Source organism: Podarcis raffonei, chromosome 10, assembly GCF_027172205.1.
Source record: "Podarcis raffonei isolate rPodRaf1 chromosome 10, rPodRaf1.pri, whole genome shotgun sequence".
Taxonomy (NCBI): Eukaryota; Metazoa; Chordata; class Lepidosauria; order Squamata; family Lacertidae; genus Podarcis; species Podarcis raffonei.
The window spans coordinates 76,551,990-76,570,772 of record NC_070611.1 but is presented as its reverse complement, the minus strand read 5'-3'; the positions used below and the strand labels follow the sequence as shown (position 1 = coordinate 76,570,772).

General features: G+C 47.1%; 1 protein-coding gene and 1 pseudogene across 1 annotated transcript; both read left to right on the top strand.

Annotated features, from left to right (window-relative positions):
- The window catches only part of LOC128421753 (zinc finger protein ZFP2-like), a 461,814-nt pseudogene that overhangs the window by 377,936 nt on the left and 65,095 nt on the right, over positions 1-18,783 (top strand).
- LOC128421713 (zinc finger protein 658B-like) lies at positions 8,789-11,846 on the top strand. Its single transcript, XM_053404847.1, has 2 exons — positions 8,789-11,007; positions 11,271-11,846. The coding sequence occupies exons 1-2, from the start codon at positions 9,246-9,248 to the stop codon at positions 11,369-11,371; spliced, it is 1,863 nt and encodes a 620-aa protein (XP_053260822.1). The 5' UTR covers positions 8,789-9,245; the 3' UTR covers positions 11,372-11,846.

Genomic DNA, 18,783 nt, shown 5'->3' with positions numbered 1-18,783 from the left:
TATTCAAGTCTCCAGGGCCAGATGAACTGCATCCAAGAGTATTAAAAGAACTGGCAGATGTGATTTCAGAACCACTGGCAGTCATCTTTGAGAATTCCTGGAGAACAGGCGAAGTCCCGGCAGACTGGAGGAGGGCAAATGTTGTCCCTATTTTCAAAAAGGGGAAAAGAGAGGACCCAAATAATTACCGCCCAGTCAGTCTGACATCAATACCAGGGAAGATTCTGGAGCAGATCATTAAGCAAACAGTCTGTGAGCACCTGGAAAGGAATGCTGTGATCACCAATAGTCAGCATGGATTTCTGAAAAATAAGTCATGTCAGACTAACCTGATCTCGTTTTTTGACAGAATTACAAGCCTGGTAGATGAAGGGAACGCAGTGGATGTAGCCTACCTTGATTTCAGCAAGGCATTTGACAAGGTGCCCCATGATATTCTTGTAAAGAAGCTGGTAAAATGCGGTCTTGACTATGCTACCACTCAGTGGATTTGTAACTGGCTGACTGACCGAACCCAAAGGGTGCTCATCAATGGTTCCTCTTCATCCTGGAGAAGAGTGACTAGTGGGGTGCCACAGGGTTCTGTCTTGGGCCCGGTCTTATTCAACATCTTTATCAACGACTTGGATGATGGACTCAAGGGCATCCTGATCAAATTTGCAGATGACACCAAACTGGGAGGGGTGGCTAACACCCCAGAGGACAGGAACACACTTCAAAACGACCTTGACAGATTAGAGAACTGGGCCAAAACAAACAAGATGAATTTTAACAGGGAGAAATGTAAAGTATTGCACTTGGGCAAAAAAAATGAGAGGCACAAATACAAGATGGGTGACACCTGGCTTGAGAGCACTACATGTGAAAAGGATCTAGGAGTCTTGGTTGACCACAAACTTGACATGAGCCAACAGTGTGACGCGGCAGCTAAAAAAGCCAATGCAATTCTGGGCTGCATCAATAGGAGTATAGCATCTAGATCAAGGGAAGTAATAGTGCCACTGTATTCTGCTCTGGTCAGACCTCACCTGGAGTACTGTGTCCAGTTCTGGGCACCACAGTTCAAGAAGGACACTGACAAACTGGAACGTGTCCAGAGGAGGGCAACCAAAATGGTCAAAGGCCTGGAAACGATGCCTTATGAGGAACGGCTAAGGGAGCTGGGCATGTTTAGCCTGGAGAAGAGGAGGTTAAGGGGTGATATGATAGCCATGTTCAAATATATAAAAGGATGTCACATAGAGGAGGGAGAAAGGTTGTTTTCTGCTGCTCCAGAGAAGCGGACACGGAGCAATGGATCCAAACTACAAGAAAGAAGATTCCACCTAAACATTAGGAAGAACTTCCTGACAGTAAGAGCTGTTCGACAGTGGAATTTGCTGCCAAGGAGTGTGGTGGAGTCTCCTTCTTTGGAGGTCTTTAAGCAGAGGCTTGACAACCATATGTCAGGAGTGCTCTGATGGTGTTTCCTGCTTGGCAGGGGGTTGGACTCGATGGCCCTTGTGGTCTCTTCCAACTCTATGATTCTATGATTCTATGATTCTATGATTCTAGGTTGGGTTACACAGATTACATCATGAATACATTAAGAAGAGGTTGGGTTACACAGGATTAACATATGGAGGAGAGAGGGGGGAATATGCAGAGCTGGAGATATGCGCAGATAAGCGCATCCTGAATACCGGTGATGAGAAGACAATGGTCCATGTACTGGCATTACCTGGAGGAAAGGCTTGGCAGAGTGATTTGACAGGATTAGGGTCTTGACACCTTGCTTGAGGGATTATGGAGGATAGGGGAGGTGTGATGGAGTCCTAGAGAAATTGAGCAAATTGGCACATTGATTTTCTATGAATTTTATAGATTTTAGTCCCTTTTGACATTGACAATTGGAAATAAATGGATATATTATAGCGAAGAAGAAGGTGAAGAAGACATGCCCCCCCCCTCTTTCCGTATCACACCTTAACATTAGGAAGAACTTCAATAAGACTCCAAGATGGCTATCACCAATGGAAGCTAAGGCAGTTAAAAAGCTAAATATGGAGTCGAAATGGCCAAGATATTGGGAAATTTTGGAAAAGGAAGGGGATAAACTGAGATTGCAGAGTTTTGAAAAATTAAAAGGGAAGGTGAGAGATTGGCTACATTATCATCAAATAAATGAAGTGTTTAAACTAGACAGAAAAATAGGCTTCCAGGTGGAAAAATCAAAATTAGAGACTGAACTGTTAGAATCCAGTACTAAGAATTTGTCAAAAATGTATAATCTGCTGCTGAAATGGAACACACAAGATGAAACGGTTAAATCAACTATGATTAAATGGGCTCAGGACATTGGTCATAACATCATGTTTGCTGACTGGGAAAAGTTGTGGACCACCGGGTTGAAGTTTACGGCGTGCAACGCCTTAAGAGAAAATATAATGAAAATGATTTATAGGTGGTACATAACCCCAGTCAAGCTTGCAAAAATCTATCATTTGCCTGATAATAAATGTTGGAAATGTAAAGAAAAGGAAGGTACCTTTTTTCACCTCTGGTGGACGTGCCCGAAGATTAAGGCATTCTGGGAAATGATCTATAATGAACTGAAAAAGGTATTTAAATATACTTTCACCAAGAAACCAGAGGCCTTTCTCTTGGGTATTGTCGGCCAGGGGGTGTTAAAGAAAGATATAACCTTTTTTATGTACGCCACAACAGCAGCCAGAATACTCATTGCAAAGTACTGGAAGACACAGGATCTACCCACACTGGAAGAATGGCAGATGAAGGTGATGGACTATATGAGTTTGGCAGAGATGACGAGCAGAATCCGAGACCAGGGAAGAGAAGCGGCGGAAGAAGAATGGAAAAAGTTTAAGGACTATTTAAAGAAACATTACAAAATTAATGACAGTTAGAATGATGCTGGATTAAAATAAATGGTTACTATTAGTAATGGTTATGACTAAGAGAATAAGGGTGATTAGTATAAATTTATAATAAAATAAGGTAAGATTTCGCTGAATAACTGTAAGAATTTGGAATACAGAAACGGGAAGTAAGAGGAGGTCGTGGAAGTAAGGTATAGAAATTGGGTTATGAAATGGTACCTGTTTTATGTTTTACTATTGTCTGACGTTTGCTTATGTATGTTTTGTTCCTGTTATATAAAAAACTGTTTAATAAAAATATTATAAAAAAAAAAAAAACATTAGGAAGAACTTCCTGACAGTAAGATCTGTTTGACCGTGGAATTTGCTGCCAAGGAGTGTGGTGGAGTCTCCTTCTTTGGAGGTCTCTAAGCAGAGGCTTGACAACCATATGTCAGGAGTGCTCTGATGGTGTTTCCTGCTTGGCAGCGGGTTGGACTCGATGGCCCTTGTGGTCTCTTCCAACTCTATGATTCTATGATTCTACCCCACTGGCTCTCAACAAGACTCTCAGGTTACCACCTCAACCCCTCCTCAACCCCTCCTCTTTGTGATGTGTCAATGATGTAGTCATGATGTAGTCTTGGGGGTGTAGCATGGGGGATTTGTTGTTGTTGTTTAGTCGCGTTCGACTCTTCGTGACACCATGGACCAGAGCACGCCAGGCACTCCTGTCTTCCACTGCCTCCGCAGTTTGGTCAGGGGATTAGCAGCTAATAAAAGTTGGGGTCTTCTTTTGTTCGGGGCTTCCATCTTGTTCCACCTGGGGGCAGCTGGGAGTCCTGTGGCGACAGTCTTCAATCAAGACCAAGCGACAGGCTGCTCTTTTGCTCTGCTCTTCCTGGCTGGTCTCCTTGTTTCTGGTCCAAGGGATCCCTCAGATTTTGGAATCCGCTTCCGGCTCCAATTGTATCGGCTGCTTTTCTGAGCCTCTTGGCTGCTGTGCATGGACGGTGCCTGTGTCCACGGTCCTTGTCCTGGCCTGAGTCAGAGGCTGGGGTGGGGAGCTGGGATTTGGGGGGAGTCGTTTAGCTGCCAAGCACCAAGACCTAAAACACGGAGGGATCTAAGCTCGTGGGGTGGGGGAGGGGAGGATGTTGCAATGCAAACCTTGTAGGCGGGACGGGACCCACTTGGCAGCTGGATCTCCGGGATCAGCCCCTCCCCCGCTTTCCTGATCCAGAAGGAAGAGGGGAGGGGGGAAACCTTCCTCTCCCCCCTCAATTCTTTCCCTCCCCTCCCGGCACATCCTCCTCTCACCCCGCCCCCACAAGCCCAGATCCCGCCCCCAAACGTCTCACCCCTTCCTCCTCCTCCTCCAATCCGGCTCTTCTGTCCCAGGAATGGGGGGTGTGAGCCCCCTCCCACCCTGCCTTCTTCTCCAGGACGTGGAGCTTCCAATCCGGATTGCTGCTCTGCCCCGTAGATCTAGGGGGGGCGGCTTTCGATGCTGCAGGAAAGGAAAGGAGAATCGGGAGCGAGGACAAAGAGGTAAAGGGGTCGCGGGGGGGGGGAGAGGGGAGAAAAGGACCCAGAGACCCCTCCAGCTCCCCCGAGCGCCTTCCGTGGGGCCTGGATCCCGGCACGCGTGCTGCGAAGAGGCGGAGATGGGGCGCGCACCCACGAGGACTCCCTGGGGCGCGGAGAAGCGGGCCAGGAAAGGGTTAAGGGGTGCAGGAAGCCCCCTGTCCCTCTCCGGCTCGTCTTGGGGGGGCAATAGGGACGGAGAGATGGGGGGCGCACGGCGAGGGGTGAGCCAAGCGGGCCTCTGGGTGCAGAGGAGACTCCAGGAGAGAGGAAGGGGGCCTAGGGTGGGGAGAGGAGGAGACGAGGACCCAGAGACCCCTCCAGCTCCCCCAAGCGCCTTCCGTGGGACCTGGATCACGCCACGCGTGCTGCGAAGGGGGCTTTCCTCGCAGGGCGGACCCCTCGCCCGGTTTCCCCTGGCTCCGCACGTCCCATGAAAAGCTTAAGGGGCGCGAGAGACGCCTGGATAGAGACCCCCCTGTCCCTCCCTTGCTCCTGTCGGGGAGGGGGCCCTAGGATGGAGAGATGGGGCGCGCAGGACGTGGGGTGAGTGGTGCCAAGGAAGCCTCTGGGTGCAGGGGAGACTCCGGGAGAAAGAGAGGGGGTCATGGAAGTGGGCGGAGAAGGGAGGGGGGCGTCCCCTAGGCAGGGAAGCGCAGCATTGGCAGGGTGGGTGGGGAGATAGGAAGACCAGTCTTTGGGGAGACATCTCCATCATGACGCCCACGATGAATCTCCGGAGGGGCCGCCTTGGCTTCTCCCTCCCGCCAAGCAATCGACCCCCCCCTTCAAGGCGACCAGAGAGGGATCCCTGGAAAGTGGGGGTCCTGTTCCCCCCCACCCTTCCATCCTGCAATCTCCATCCTCTTCCCACCCCATAAGCCCCTGCCCTGTCCAGACGCAGCCATTCTGCCCAGTCCAACCATTGGTCCCCTGGAGAGGAGAGGAAATCCCGAGAGGAAGAGGGGAGGGGGGAGGCCTTCTCGGAAGCGGCTCTTGGTTTCCGCAATCCCACCCAGGAAGCAGCCAGAAACCTTTTCCTCTCTCTCAGGCTTCCATCTTTATTGTCTTTTCCACTGAGGGTGAGGTTAATGTACACCTGTCATCAGAAACAGGGGTGCAGAGTCCATGGAATGGCGCTCAGGATTGATACAGAAGTTGCACCTCAAAAGCATTTCTGTTCCTCTTACTCTTTGTAGGCAATGTCAGAGTGACTGACAAGCTGAGATACAATCCATCATCATCTTGTGATAGCCATTGCATGAATCTTCACAGTCAAAGGTCCCATTTTAATGATAGACAGTGCCTGGGGCTGGAGGCTCTACACACCGGGTGTGCCTGTGCAGGCCAAAGACTGCCAATATTAGCACAGGTGAGGTGTGTGACATCCCCAAATTTATAGACTGTATGTGAATGAGTGTTCCTGGGTGGGATTATCGTTTATGGCAACCCTGTGATTTTCTCCACCCATGACATTTCATGAGCTGATATTGCAGTACGAATTCCAAAATAACTACAAAAAATCACAAGATAATAATAATAGTACAGTGGTACCTCAGGTTAAGAACTGAATTCGTTCTGCAGCTCCGTTCTTAATCTGAAACTGTTCTTAACTTGAAGCACCACTTTACCTAATGGGGCCTCCTGCTGCCGCCGCGCCACCAGTGAAGTGAAGGCCCAAGACAGGTGTTGATTATCATGTGAGCTGCGCACAGGTGGGCTGAAGCGAGCTACTGCCATTCCTGTGGAGCCTCCTTTTATTGACACAAATACATTTTTGGGCTGTGACCTTTACACATCTTCCGTCCCAAAATCGTGGGGTGGTTATTTTGGCACCTGTTCCACAGCGTCATTTCCCCCTTGCTCAATGTATGACGAATGGAGACAAACGTCTCCTGGAAAAGGGTTACAGAAAGGACACCACAAACTGCTGAGATCGCGAAAGGTCAGGCAGAGGTGGAACGATGTACAGACAGCTGTGGCTTGTCTGGGGGGGGGGTGCCCTGCACCCCAAGGTCACGCGTGCAGGCCGACCGTGGCTGCCTGCTGGTGGGGAAGTGTGCTCCCTCCAGACCCCACTCCCCACTCCACGATATCCCTACACACCAGAGCAGGATTTCTGTTCTCATCCTGAAGCAAAGTACTTAACAAAAGGTACTATTTCTGGGTTAACAGAGTCTGTAACCTGAAGCGCCTGTAACCCGAGGTACCACTCTAGACGTTATACTATTAGTATCTTCCTCCCAACCACTCTGGGCAGCTTACAGTACATATAGGTAAAGGTAAAGGGACCCCTGACCGGAAGGTCCAGTTGCGGCCAACTCTGGGGTTGCGGCACTCATCTCGCTTTATTGGCCGAGGGAGCCGGTGTACAGCTTCCGGGTCGTGTGGCCAGCATGACTAAGCTGCTTCTGGCGAACCAGAGCAGCGCACGGAAACACCGTTTACCTTCCTGCTGGAGCGGTACCTATTTATCTACTTGCACTTTGATGTGCTTTCGAACTGCTAGGTTGGCAGGAGCAGGGACCGAGCAATAGGAGCTCATCCTGTTGCGGGGATTCGAACCGCCGACCTTCTGATCAGCAAGTCCTAAGCTCTGGAGTTTAACCCACAACGCCACCCGCGTCCCTACAGTACATATACAAGACAGTAAAACAACCAAAAATTAAAAACCTCCTGATACAGCTGTCTTCTAAATGTCAGATAGTTGCCTGTTTCCTTGCCCTCTGAAGGGAGGGCATTCCATGGGGCAGGAGGCCCTCTGCCTGGTTCCCTGGAACTTCACTTCTAACAGCAAGGGAACCAGCAGAAGACCCTCAGAGGCGGACCTCCCTGTCCGGACTGAACGATGGGGGTGAAGATGCTCCTTCAGGTCCACAGGGCCGAGGCTGATGAGGGCTTTAGGTTGCAGGTCTTGCTCCTCCATAATGATCGATGTATAGTTAGCAGAGTAGGAGAAAACACTCAGAGGCAGAAAAATAATAATTCATCTGAGAAATTTATTACTGAAAACAGAGAAGCATAACAGGATCCAAAAAAATAGGAAAAATGTAACTCACAGTAAAACCCTGACTTAGCAAACCAAAACAGCACTCAAGTAAGAAACAGACAAGCAGAGTAGAGTAATAGCAGAATATGAAGTGGGAGCAGGCACATTTCAATACTGTAATTTATATATAATTCAAGGTCAGAGTAACCCTGGGACTAGATAACAAGCCTCCAGGTGGACGTGCCCCACCTGCCCTTCACTTTCCTCTTCCGCACGGGCAGAATCTGCCTTCTGGACTTTGGGATTCACGGTTGTTCTCCTCCTCTCCATCCACCAGGGCTCGACTTCAGGTCCAGCAGAATTCCCCAGCCCCCCAAGGATTTGAGACCCATCAGCTTTCCTCACCTGGTTTAGCAGGCCGGTTGAAGCCGTTGCTTGAACCCCTGTTGCATGCTGACAGCTTCTGGAAGCCACAGGTGAGAGCTGAGTGCAGGGTGGGGACCAAGGGTGGAAAAATGACCCCAGGAGGTGCAGGAGGTGCAGGACATGTCCCCCACCAAAGGAACTACTGCTCCCCAACACCCCATGACATCTAGATTCAGGTAGGGAGCTGTATTGGTCTGAAACAGTTGAAATAAAAAATTAAAAAAAATAGTCCAGTAGCACCTTAGGGACCAACTATGATTGTTCTAGATATAAGCTTTGGTCTGCATGCACACTTCTTCAGATACACTGACACAGATGTCACCAGAGCCTTGTATATCGTGGGAGGGTGGGGTGGGGGTTTTTCTCAGAAAGGTACTCCTACTACCATCTCACACTACCCTTCACTATATGAAGAAGTGTGCATGCACACAAAAGCTTATACCTAGAAGAAACTTAGTTGATCCCTAAGGTGCTACTGGACTATTTTTTTATTTTTTTACTTCAACTGTGTCAGACTAATATGGCCACCTACCATTAAGTACAGTTATCTCCTTGCCTTGAATATCCTGCTTTTCAGTGCCTGATTAGGATAGTCCTGTGTCAGAAGACAAGCACAGGATCAGGCAGCACATCATCATTATAAAGAACCATTGGGGTGGGTGTTTCTGCCTGGGATTCCCATTTGCCACCTGCTTTCCTTCTGCTTCTCCTGCTCTCTCCATGCAATGCAAGGCATGAGGACAGAGGTCCATCTCCAAGAACAGGAGCTTCCCTGAGCACCTATTCAGCTGATCCCAAGCACCAAGCCTTGTCACTAGTTCTCTGACTGACCCAGACCACAGTCCCTGGAAGAGATGAAGGCCTGGGTCTCCCAAAATGGTCCATATGGACCTCCTGTGGTCAGTGGGACTGTGCAGGTGATTCATGAAGATCTAGAGGTGGAAATGGGGGCAGCCACTTGATTTGAAAGGCAGTCTCAGAGGACAACGGTATTACAAGATCATGCTGTGTTATTAAAGATTATTGAGGATTATGAAAGGTTGCTGATGCACTACTACCATTTGACATCATACCATTTTCATTTCCTAAAAATTGGGAACATGGGGAGGACATGGGAGAATGTAGGAGATGTTGAAATAAGAGAAGGTGCTAATGGCGGTTGATGTGCCCCTTTTCCCCTGTGTTCTCTTTCCTGAAACCCAAACAGGATTTCCTTTCTTCCCACTCTGAAAAAGGTGATGGAGAAGACAGAATTGCAGGGGACAGGGCACCGTTCGTTTCATTAGGAATAGCCATTAAAATGTGTGAAATGTGGAATATGCTTCACTGAATAAGAACATAGTTCACATCAACGAACACAAAAAAGAAAGAACCCATTTAAAGGTATGGAGTGCAGAAAGAGCTTCTTTTTCAATGCAAAACTTAGAACACACCAGCGGACTCACAGAGAGAGAAAACGTTTTAAGTGCAGGGAGTGTGGGAAGAACTTCAGTCAGAGTGGAAACCTTAAATTGCACAAAGGGACTCACACAGGGGTGAAACCATATAAATGTATGGAGTGTGAAAAGAGCTTCAGTCAGAATGCAGACCTTAAAAAACATCAACGGATTCACACAGGGGAGAAACCATTTAAATGCATGGAGTGTGGAAAGAGCTTTAGTGATAGTGGAAGCCTTAGAAGACATCAACGGACTCACACAGGGGAGAAACCATATAAATGTATCGAGTGTGGAAAGAGCTTTAGTGATAATGGAAACTTTAGAAGACATCAGCGGACTCACACAGGGGAGAAACCATTTCAATGTATGGAGTGTGAGAAGAGTTTTAGTAATAGTGGATGCCTTAGGAAACATCAACGGACTCACACAAGGGAGAAACCATTTAAATGCATGGAGTGTGAAAAGAGCTTTAGTTATAGTGGAAGCCTTAGACAACATCAATGGACTCACACAGGTGAGAAACTGTTTCAGTGTACGGAGTGTGAAAAGAGTTTTAGTGGTAGTGGAAGCCTTAGAACACATCAACAGACTCACACAGGGGTGAAACCATATAAATGTATGGAGTGTGAAAAGAGCTTCAGTCAGAATGCAGACCTTAAAAAACATCAACGGATTCACACAGGGGAGAAACCATTTAAATGCATGGAGTGTGGAAAGAGCTTTAGTGATAGTGGAAGCCTTAGAAGACATCAACGGAATCACACAGGGGAGAAACCATATAAATGTATCGAGTGTGGAAAGAGCTTTAGTGATAATGGAAACTTTAGAAAACATCAGCAGACTCACACAGGGGAGAAACCATTTCAATGTATGGAGTGTGAGAAGAGTTTTAGTAATAGTGGATACCTTAGGAAACATCAACGGACTCACACAAGGGAGAAACCATTTAAATGCATGGAGTGTGAAAAGAGCTTTAGTTATAGTGGAAGCCTTAGACAACATCAACGGACGCACACAGGTGAGAAACCGTTTCAGTGTACGGAGTGTGAAAAGAGTTTTAGTGGTAGTGGAAGCCTTAGAAGACGTCAACAGACTCACACAGGGGTGATACCATATAAATGTATGGAGTGTGAAAAGAGCTTTAGTTATAGTGGAAGCCTTAGACAACATCAACGGATTCACACAGGGGAGAAACCGTTTAAATGCATGGAGTGTGGAAAGAGCTTTAATGATAGTGGAAGCCTTAGGAAACATCAACGGACTCACACAGGGGAGAAACCATATAAATGTATCGAGTGTGGAAAGAGCTTTAGTGATAATGGAAACTTTAGAAAACATCAGCGGACTCACACAGGGGAGAAACCATTTAAATGTATGGAGTGTGGAAAGACCTTTGGTGATAATGGAAAGCTTAGAACACATCAACGGACACACACAGGGGAGAAACCATTTAAATGTATGGAGTGCGGAAAGACCTTTGGTGATAATGGAAAGCTTAGAACACATCAACGGACACACACAGGGGAGAAACCATTTCAATGTATGGAGTGTGAAAAGAGTTTTAGTAATAGTGGATGCCTTAGGAAACATCAACGTACTCACACAAGGGAGAAACCATTTAAATGTATGGAGTGTGGAAAGAGCTTCAGTCGGAGTGGACAGTTCAATATCCATCAACGGACTCACACAGGGGAGAAACCATTTAAATGTATGGAGTGCGGAAAGACCTTTGGTGATATTGGAAAGCTTAGAACACATCAACGGACACACACAGGGGAGAAACCATTTCAATGTATGGAGTGTGAAAAGAGTTTTAGTAATAGTTCATGTCTTAGGAAACATCAACAGACTCACAGACTCAACAGACTCACACAGGGGAGAAAGCATTTTAATGTATGGAGTACAGTAAATCACTCAGAGTAGAAATCTTAGAAAACATCAGCAGATACACAGGGGAGAAACCATTTAAAGGTATGGACTGTGGAAGGAGCTTCAGTCAGAGTGGAACCCTTGATTTTTGTCAACAAACTCACACAAAAGACAAACCATATAAATATCAGGAAAGTAGATAGAGGTTCACTCTTAGTGGAAGTTCAAAATCAACAGACTTATGGACAGGAAGAACTTTAAGAGTTGAAATCCTTCAAACCATCAACAAACTCAGAGAGGAGAAGCAGTTTAAATGAAAAGACTGCAAAAAGTCCTTTATTTATAATGGAGTCTTTAAGGAACATCCAGGGACTCTCACATGGGAGAACCCATTTAGATGTATGGAGTGTGGGACGTCTTCCTCTCAGAGTCCACTCTGAGCAATGAACTCAGTAGGAAATCATTCCTAAAAGCATGAGGTATATGTGAAGTTCTGGTGTTTGCATGTAAAACATTATAATAATGAAATAAGGCAACACCTCACAATTGTGAGTATAATTTTAGATGAAAGTACCTTTGGTTTTTGCCCCAAACTCTGTCCCCCCCCCCCACCGCATGATCTCCAAGCACTGCTTCTTCACCAGAACTACTTTGCTGCCTCCTACCCTGCACGTTCTGAAGAAACTTGAAATACTGAAATTGAATGGGAGATTTCCCCCCAAGCCTAATTTCAAGAGGGGGAAGGAGGGTCTGCAGGTACCACGGAAGTCTCCTGGGGGGCCCACCTTCACTCATGAACCCAGGGACAATCTACTGCCATCAGCAAACTTTGCCCCCTCCCTGCTCCCTCCGAAGTCTAGATCATTTATGAACAAGTTGAAAAGCCACAGGTCCCAATACTGATCTTGAGGGGACTCCGCTTTCTGCTTCTCTCCATTCAGAGACTGTCCATTTACTCTCTTGGTGTTTCAGAAGGAGGGCTGCCTCAGACAGAGGGGGCACATTTCTTCTAGGGGCGCATTTCTGGGGTCCCCACGGTGCTCCCCAGCCTGGCTCCACTTGGCCAGGGCAGCTGCATTTTGTTTCGCTGCAAGTGAGGCTGCCCCTGCAACTTGGGGTCTTAAAGGAACTTCATGGGGGGGGGGAATCAGCGAGAAGGAGCTTCTGGATCCTGTGCAGCCCCCTCCCCGCCTGCTCCCTTCAGGGTTCCTGAGCCCCTCCCTTTTTCATTTCAAGGATTGGGGGTCCTGCACAGCCCTCAGGGCACCTAAGCATTGGGGGGGGGAGCTATTTTGTTTGCTGAGGGCAGGAGTCACAATCCTGGCACACTGCAGGATGTCTGGGTTTTAGGTATGGGGGTGAGGCTCAGGTGGAAAAGAGCTGATAGGGGAAATATCCTGGGATGTGGATTTTATTTTTTTTTAATCATTTTTATTGATTTTTCCAAAAAAAACCTGAGTGCTCGCTGGAAGGACAGATCGTGAAGCTGAGGCTCCAAGACTTTGGCCACCTCATGAGAAGAGAAGACTCTCTGGAAAAGACCCTGATGTTGGGAAAGATGGAGGGCACAAGAAGAAGGGGATGACGGAGGACGAGATGGTGGGACAGTGTTCTCGAAGCTACCAGCATGAGTTTGACCAAACTGCGGGAGGCAGTGGAAGACAGGAGGGCCTGGCGTGCTCTGGTCCAGGGGGTCACAAACAGTCAGACACGACTAAACGACTAAACAACAAATATTGAGATGTGGAAAAATGGAAACAAAATGTGGGAAACATGGAAACAACAAGGAGAAGCAGGACTAAGATGTGGAGATCTGCTCCAGAGATCCAGGCCGTGGGGAGGCTCAAGAAATTAATAAATACAATTTGGGCTATAATTTGATCTTTTTTATTCTGGTTTTTTATTTTTTAACTGAAGTATTATGATTGGGTATTTAATTGGGGTGTGGGTATTTAATTGAGGCGAACCAAAGCGGTGGCGGTGGGGGCAGGCTGCCCCAGTGCCCACGCTTTGCCACCTCGCTCTCGGCTGGAGGAGGCAGGCAGGGAAGAGGACGGGGCGGAACGGAGGCAGGCAAGCCAGCAAGTGAGGGGGCAGAGTTGGCTGCTGGGGGGGGTGCACTTGAGCTGCTGCCTCTTGAGTTGCTCTGTCTGGCAGGTTGCCCTCCTGTGCCCCCCCTCCCAAGCAGGGCTCCTGTGCCTTGTTTGTCGTAATTGAAAGCAGGAGCTGAAGATTTCGCAAGCGGTAAACTATAAGATAAATTAAGAAACTCCTAGAAGTAACAGATGAGGCTAAGAGATAGAGAAAGAACTGCTAAATATGTGTTATGATGAAATTCAAATTGGAAGGTGTCGAGGAAGTCTTCTAGCAATGTAAATATACCAGGGAATAAGAGAAGAAAAATTATTCTTTTATCTTTTGCATTTTTATTGTTGTTCAGTTTTTATGTTGTGTTAAATGTAATGTTCTTTTCTGTGTTTATGTATTATAAGAGCCTGGCGTGCTCTGGTCCATGGAGTCACGAAGAGTTGGACAGGACTAAACGACTAAACAACAACAAAATTACAAGAGAAAACTAATAAATATTTTTTTTGGGGGGGGGGAACCAGCACCTTCTAGCTTCCTCAGGGCAAGCATATAGTTAGGTGGGCGTGAGCTCCGTCTTCCTTGAGGCAAGTGTGCTTTGTGGCAGCTTTGCTTCATGAGAAGTCAAACAGCAATTTGGAGCTCAATAAGCCAAGGAGCAAACCAAAATTCTTGGCGTCCTCAGTTTAGGGCTAAACTACCGAAGACCCTGCAATAAAACCCTGCATATGTTTCCCCAGAAATATGCCAGATGGACACTAGTGTAGACTTTCCCCCCGCAAGTGTGCTTAGTGAACTCTGCAGTTCTGCAGCCGAATCCCAACGCATAAATAATGTTGCAGTCCTGACCCCTGACTCCACTTCCCTGGGTGTATTCTGCACCGGACTGAGCAGACGGGGGGAAGATGGCACTCCAAGTGTACCTTAAACATCTTCCATCCTGTTCTCTGTCATCTTTCTACTACACCTTTAAATGCTGACAGTTGTCTGGTCTGGATAAAAGAGAACATGTTCCCAACAAGTGTGTGCGCGTAAGTGCATGCGTAGGCTGGAATTTGAACTGCTGAGGCTGGGAGGTTTGCAAAAGAAAACAAGGTGCAGGATGTCCAATGCATAGCTGGCCAAGGGGATTGCTTGCATCTGAGACAGGAGAGTGCTTGGGCATGAAGGTATCGCTGGACATGACTTTATAAGGGGATGTGAAATTCTGTGAAGAAGCTCGCTAGTACAATTCATGAGAACAAACCAACTTCGTATGAAACGTGAATAGGGCGCTGTCTTTGCTCTGTAATCTTTTGACTCAGGCATGGTTCCACGCCACTCTCCCCCAAAACAATGATTTCTTTCTGAGGTCTCAGGTGATCCCAACTGGAGATGGGAATGTTGTGTGAGATGCACATGAAGAAGTTTCTCTGGTGATGCTTCAATCTAAGGGGTTTTGTTTTTCAAGCTCAGAATCTTAACTACTGAGCCTTGGAAGAAGTACGCTTGCAAATGATTATTGGGTAGTGAAGGTGTGGGGTGTAAAATTGTATTGCAGTCAAATGCAACATTCCTACAAGGCACATGCTGGGGAATGCTTGTGTCACTCAGGAGAAGACTTGCTAGTTCCTCCTGAGCTGGGACAGACTTCCTCTGCATGGCACTTCATGTAGGTGTGGCCTGTTCTTGGACAGAGGAGCACACGGCCTCCATGTTCCGCTCTTCTTCTTCTCCTTTTTGTGTTCCTACAAGTTAGCAAGACGTGACTGCTCAGTTGCAGTCACTTGAGATTATTTCCCTTATGGGATTCTTCATGTTGATATATAGAGTTATGTAACTTAAGTCTGCCTTCAGGGATCTTATTGTGAACTGGATGATTGTAAGTAAACTAGTTTTATGTTAACTTTAATCAGATAGTCGTGTCTATTCTTTTAGGAGGGATAGAAAAAGGGATCTTACCAGGAATCCTAAATTGGCTCACACGAGCCTGCTACTAGCTAACTGCTGTGTAATTTCAAAGAGGGATTGTTTAACAACTCTGCTAAGTTATAGAACTTGCCGACACAAGGTAGGAAGGATATCATAAAACAATATATCCTCTCCTGCCTCCCTAAACATTCCCACAGAAAGAGCCTGGGGTAGGGTGTCACCTCCCCTTGGAGCGAGCGACCAGCAGGGATGCCTCTGAGCTGCCTCCGTGTGTTATGCTCAGCCCACGGTTCCCCATACAGACATCTCTGGCAATGGTTGCTGACGAGGGCTTACTGCCCATGCTGCCTTGTTTTGAATAGGATGGGGGGCAATCCTCTGACAACTCACAGAGCTGTTTTCAGGATCTGGAGGGCAAGGACTGATGTAGTGTAGCAGTTAAAGTGTGAGATGTGAGTCAAACTCCTCTTCCTGCAACCTCAACTCTTCGTATGCATGGGGATTATAACACTGGACAGCCTTGCAGGGCTGTTGTTGAGATTACTGAGATAATATATGTTATATTTTGTAATGCTTTAAATGTGCTACATAAATGCTAAAGTATTCTTAAGTAAAGCTGAGTATTGGTTGGTGCAGAGTGAAAGGGCCGAGAGGAAGAGCCAATAGAAGACGACGAAATCCAACGAGAAATAAAAGAATCAAAAACCCAGGACCCGATGGATTTTCGGCAAAATATTATCAAAAAACTAAATCAAACCCTGATTGCACCCTTGAAAGAAGTACTGAACAGCATTTTAAGGAAGGGAGAAGTACCTGGCAGGTCAGGCTCAGAGGGAGGAGAGGAGGGGGCCAGGAGACCCAGAGGAGGCCGGCTGCTGAAGCATCCAGGGCGACTCCCCCCCCTGCTGCGACCAGCTCCCCCTCCCCTGGTCTCCTAGAGCACACAGGGAAACCCTGTTCAGACCCCATGAGCCTGTACATATTAAGGGGGGGGGTTGTCCCAACATGCATCACTTTGATCTCATTGAGAATGAACTGTAATTACTGCCCATCCACCCCGTTTGGAGAGCTCTTTTTGGAGCTCTGTTTGAACTGTGGGGTGTGAAACACAGAGCAGCCAAATACAACATTCCTAGAGTGGACATAAAAGGGGATGTCTGGACCAGCCAGTCAGAACATCCTGTTTCCTCCTGGGCTGGGACAAACTTCCTCTACATGTGACCAGAGGTGGGCGTGACCTCACCTGTGCAGGTAACAACATACCACAGGGCAGGCAGCCATCTCTCTCTCTCTCTCTCTCTCTCTCTCTCTCTCTCTCTCTGACTCCATTCCTCAAAGAAGCAACATCTCCTTAGCATGAGATGCTCTCTTGGCTTCAAGAGAGGACAAAGGAACTATTTCCTTATGGGATAGATTCCAGGTGTATATATTTTGTAACCTAAGTCTGCCTTCTGGGATCCTTCTGTGAACAGAATGGGAGTAAACTATTTTATATACTTTTATTTTTTAAAAAATATTTTTGTTAGCAATTCAACAACATATCCAAACATATCATATTCATTATTTACCGCTTTCCTACCCCTCAACCCCCCCTCCCGTCCCCCAAAGACTTCCCTCAGCTCAGCTTCTAATTTTCAGCACAGGTTCTAATAAGTGTCCACCCACCATGAGGCAGAACTTCATTAGTGCTCCACAAGCTTCCTGCGCTTTAAGTTTTGCAGCCTCCAGATGTCCCTTCCAGAAAAGTGTCTCAGTGAAAGGGACTCCCAGGGATCCGAAGGAGTGTATTGAACCAGGTTATTCATTGCTCCAAACTTTGGACTTCTGTCTGTCCTCTGGGAGAGGCTGGCCTGCCCCTTTTTCAGGGCAACTTCCTTCCCTCTGCTCCAGTATGAGGGCAGCATACATAGCTCACAGCCCCCTCTTAAATCCCGTCAACTATAAAAAAAGCAACCACTATCAAATACTTGACAATCCTAGACAGCATCTTAAAAAGCAGAGACCTCACCTTGCCAACAAAGGCTTGTATAGTTAAAGCTACGGTTTTCCCACTAGTGATGTATGGAAGTGAGATCTGGACCATAAAGAAGGCTGATTGCCAAAGAATGGATGCTTTTGAATTATGGTGCTGGAGGAGACTCTTGAGAGTCCCATGGACTGCGAGAAGATCAAACGTATCCATTCTTCAGGAAATCAGCCCTGAGTGCTCACTGGAAGGACAGATCGTGAAGCTGAGGCTCCAAGACTTTGGCCACCTCATGAAAAGAGAAGACTCCCTGGAAAAGACCCTGATGTTGGGAAAGATGGAGGGCACAAGGAGAAGGGAATGACAGAGGCAAGATGGTGTTCTCGAAGCTACCAGCATGAATTTGACCAAACTGTGGGAGGCAGTGGAAGACAGGAGTGCCTGGCGTGCTCTGGTCCAGGGGGTCACGAAGAGTCGGACACAGCTAAATGACTAAACAACAACATCAAGTACTTTAAAAATCAGCACCTAGACTGTTTCAGTAAATGCCTGGGGGCCTAAAACAGATGTGAATGGGCAGCGCAAATCAGAGCGCATTGTGTGTGTGCAACTTGCAAGAGGTCAGAGGGACAGAGTCTCTGCTTCACGCCCCTCTCTGCTCTCCTCCTCCTCTCTTCGACTTCCCACATTTATGTGGAAATGCTACAGGTCCACCTCATAGGGAGGTTGAAAAGACAGCAGAGTTGGTTTTTATGAAGCACTTTGAACTCTCCGAGTGCCCTCTAGTTTATCTCCCCACGTTGAGCCCCCACCTCCTTTGCTCAGAGGGGCTCTGGCCCTGCCCCCCATCCCTGGGCCACCTTCCCTTTTCATTCAAGGTGCACGGCTAGGAGATGGATCTTCTGCCAAACTCCCCTTTATTCCTGTTGCCACCACAGAGAACTCTTCAACACTTCACCCCAAACATAACAAAGGAGGAAGTGTGCATCGATTCATTAAACTGATTTATTTAAAAAATAGACATAAACATGTGGTTTCAAATGTTCTCATTTCTTTTCTTTTCCTTTTGAAACTTTGCTACAGCTGCAACAACGGGGATTATAATGCTGTTTCTCTACTACAGGTCTAACCAACCCTGCTCCACAATTGCCACCACTGTCCCATTCCATTCCACCCTCCAATGGTTGCAGCCAACCATCTTGGCTGCAGGTCCCAGAAGACGGGCTCTCTCCTTAGAGACCTTTTCCACCTAGCCTGGGAGGGCAGAGCCTGGATTGACTCCAGCTGCAAAAGCTGAGGCTGCTGAACAGACTCTTGAATTTGGGGTTTTTTGGGGGGGTTGTTGCTGTTGATGTTTTGTTTTTATATTTTAGATCTTGTGATTTATGTGGAAATTTTTTAGTTCAATTGCTCAATCCCAGCATTCCAAACTCCAAACTACCCCTATCACCATCTAGCATTTCCTAAAATTTACTCTTCTACTGTAATTACCATTATTATATTAATGTCATTGATACATGCATATAAAACTTTAAATACAAACACCAAGACATTGCACTGAAACTTTCAGTAAATGCACATGCATGCACTTTCCAAGAGTCTCATTCGAGAGCCAGTGGGGTGCAGTGCTTAAGAGTTTTGGATTAGGACTTG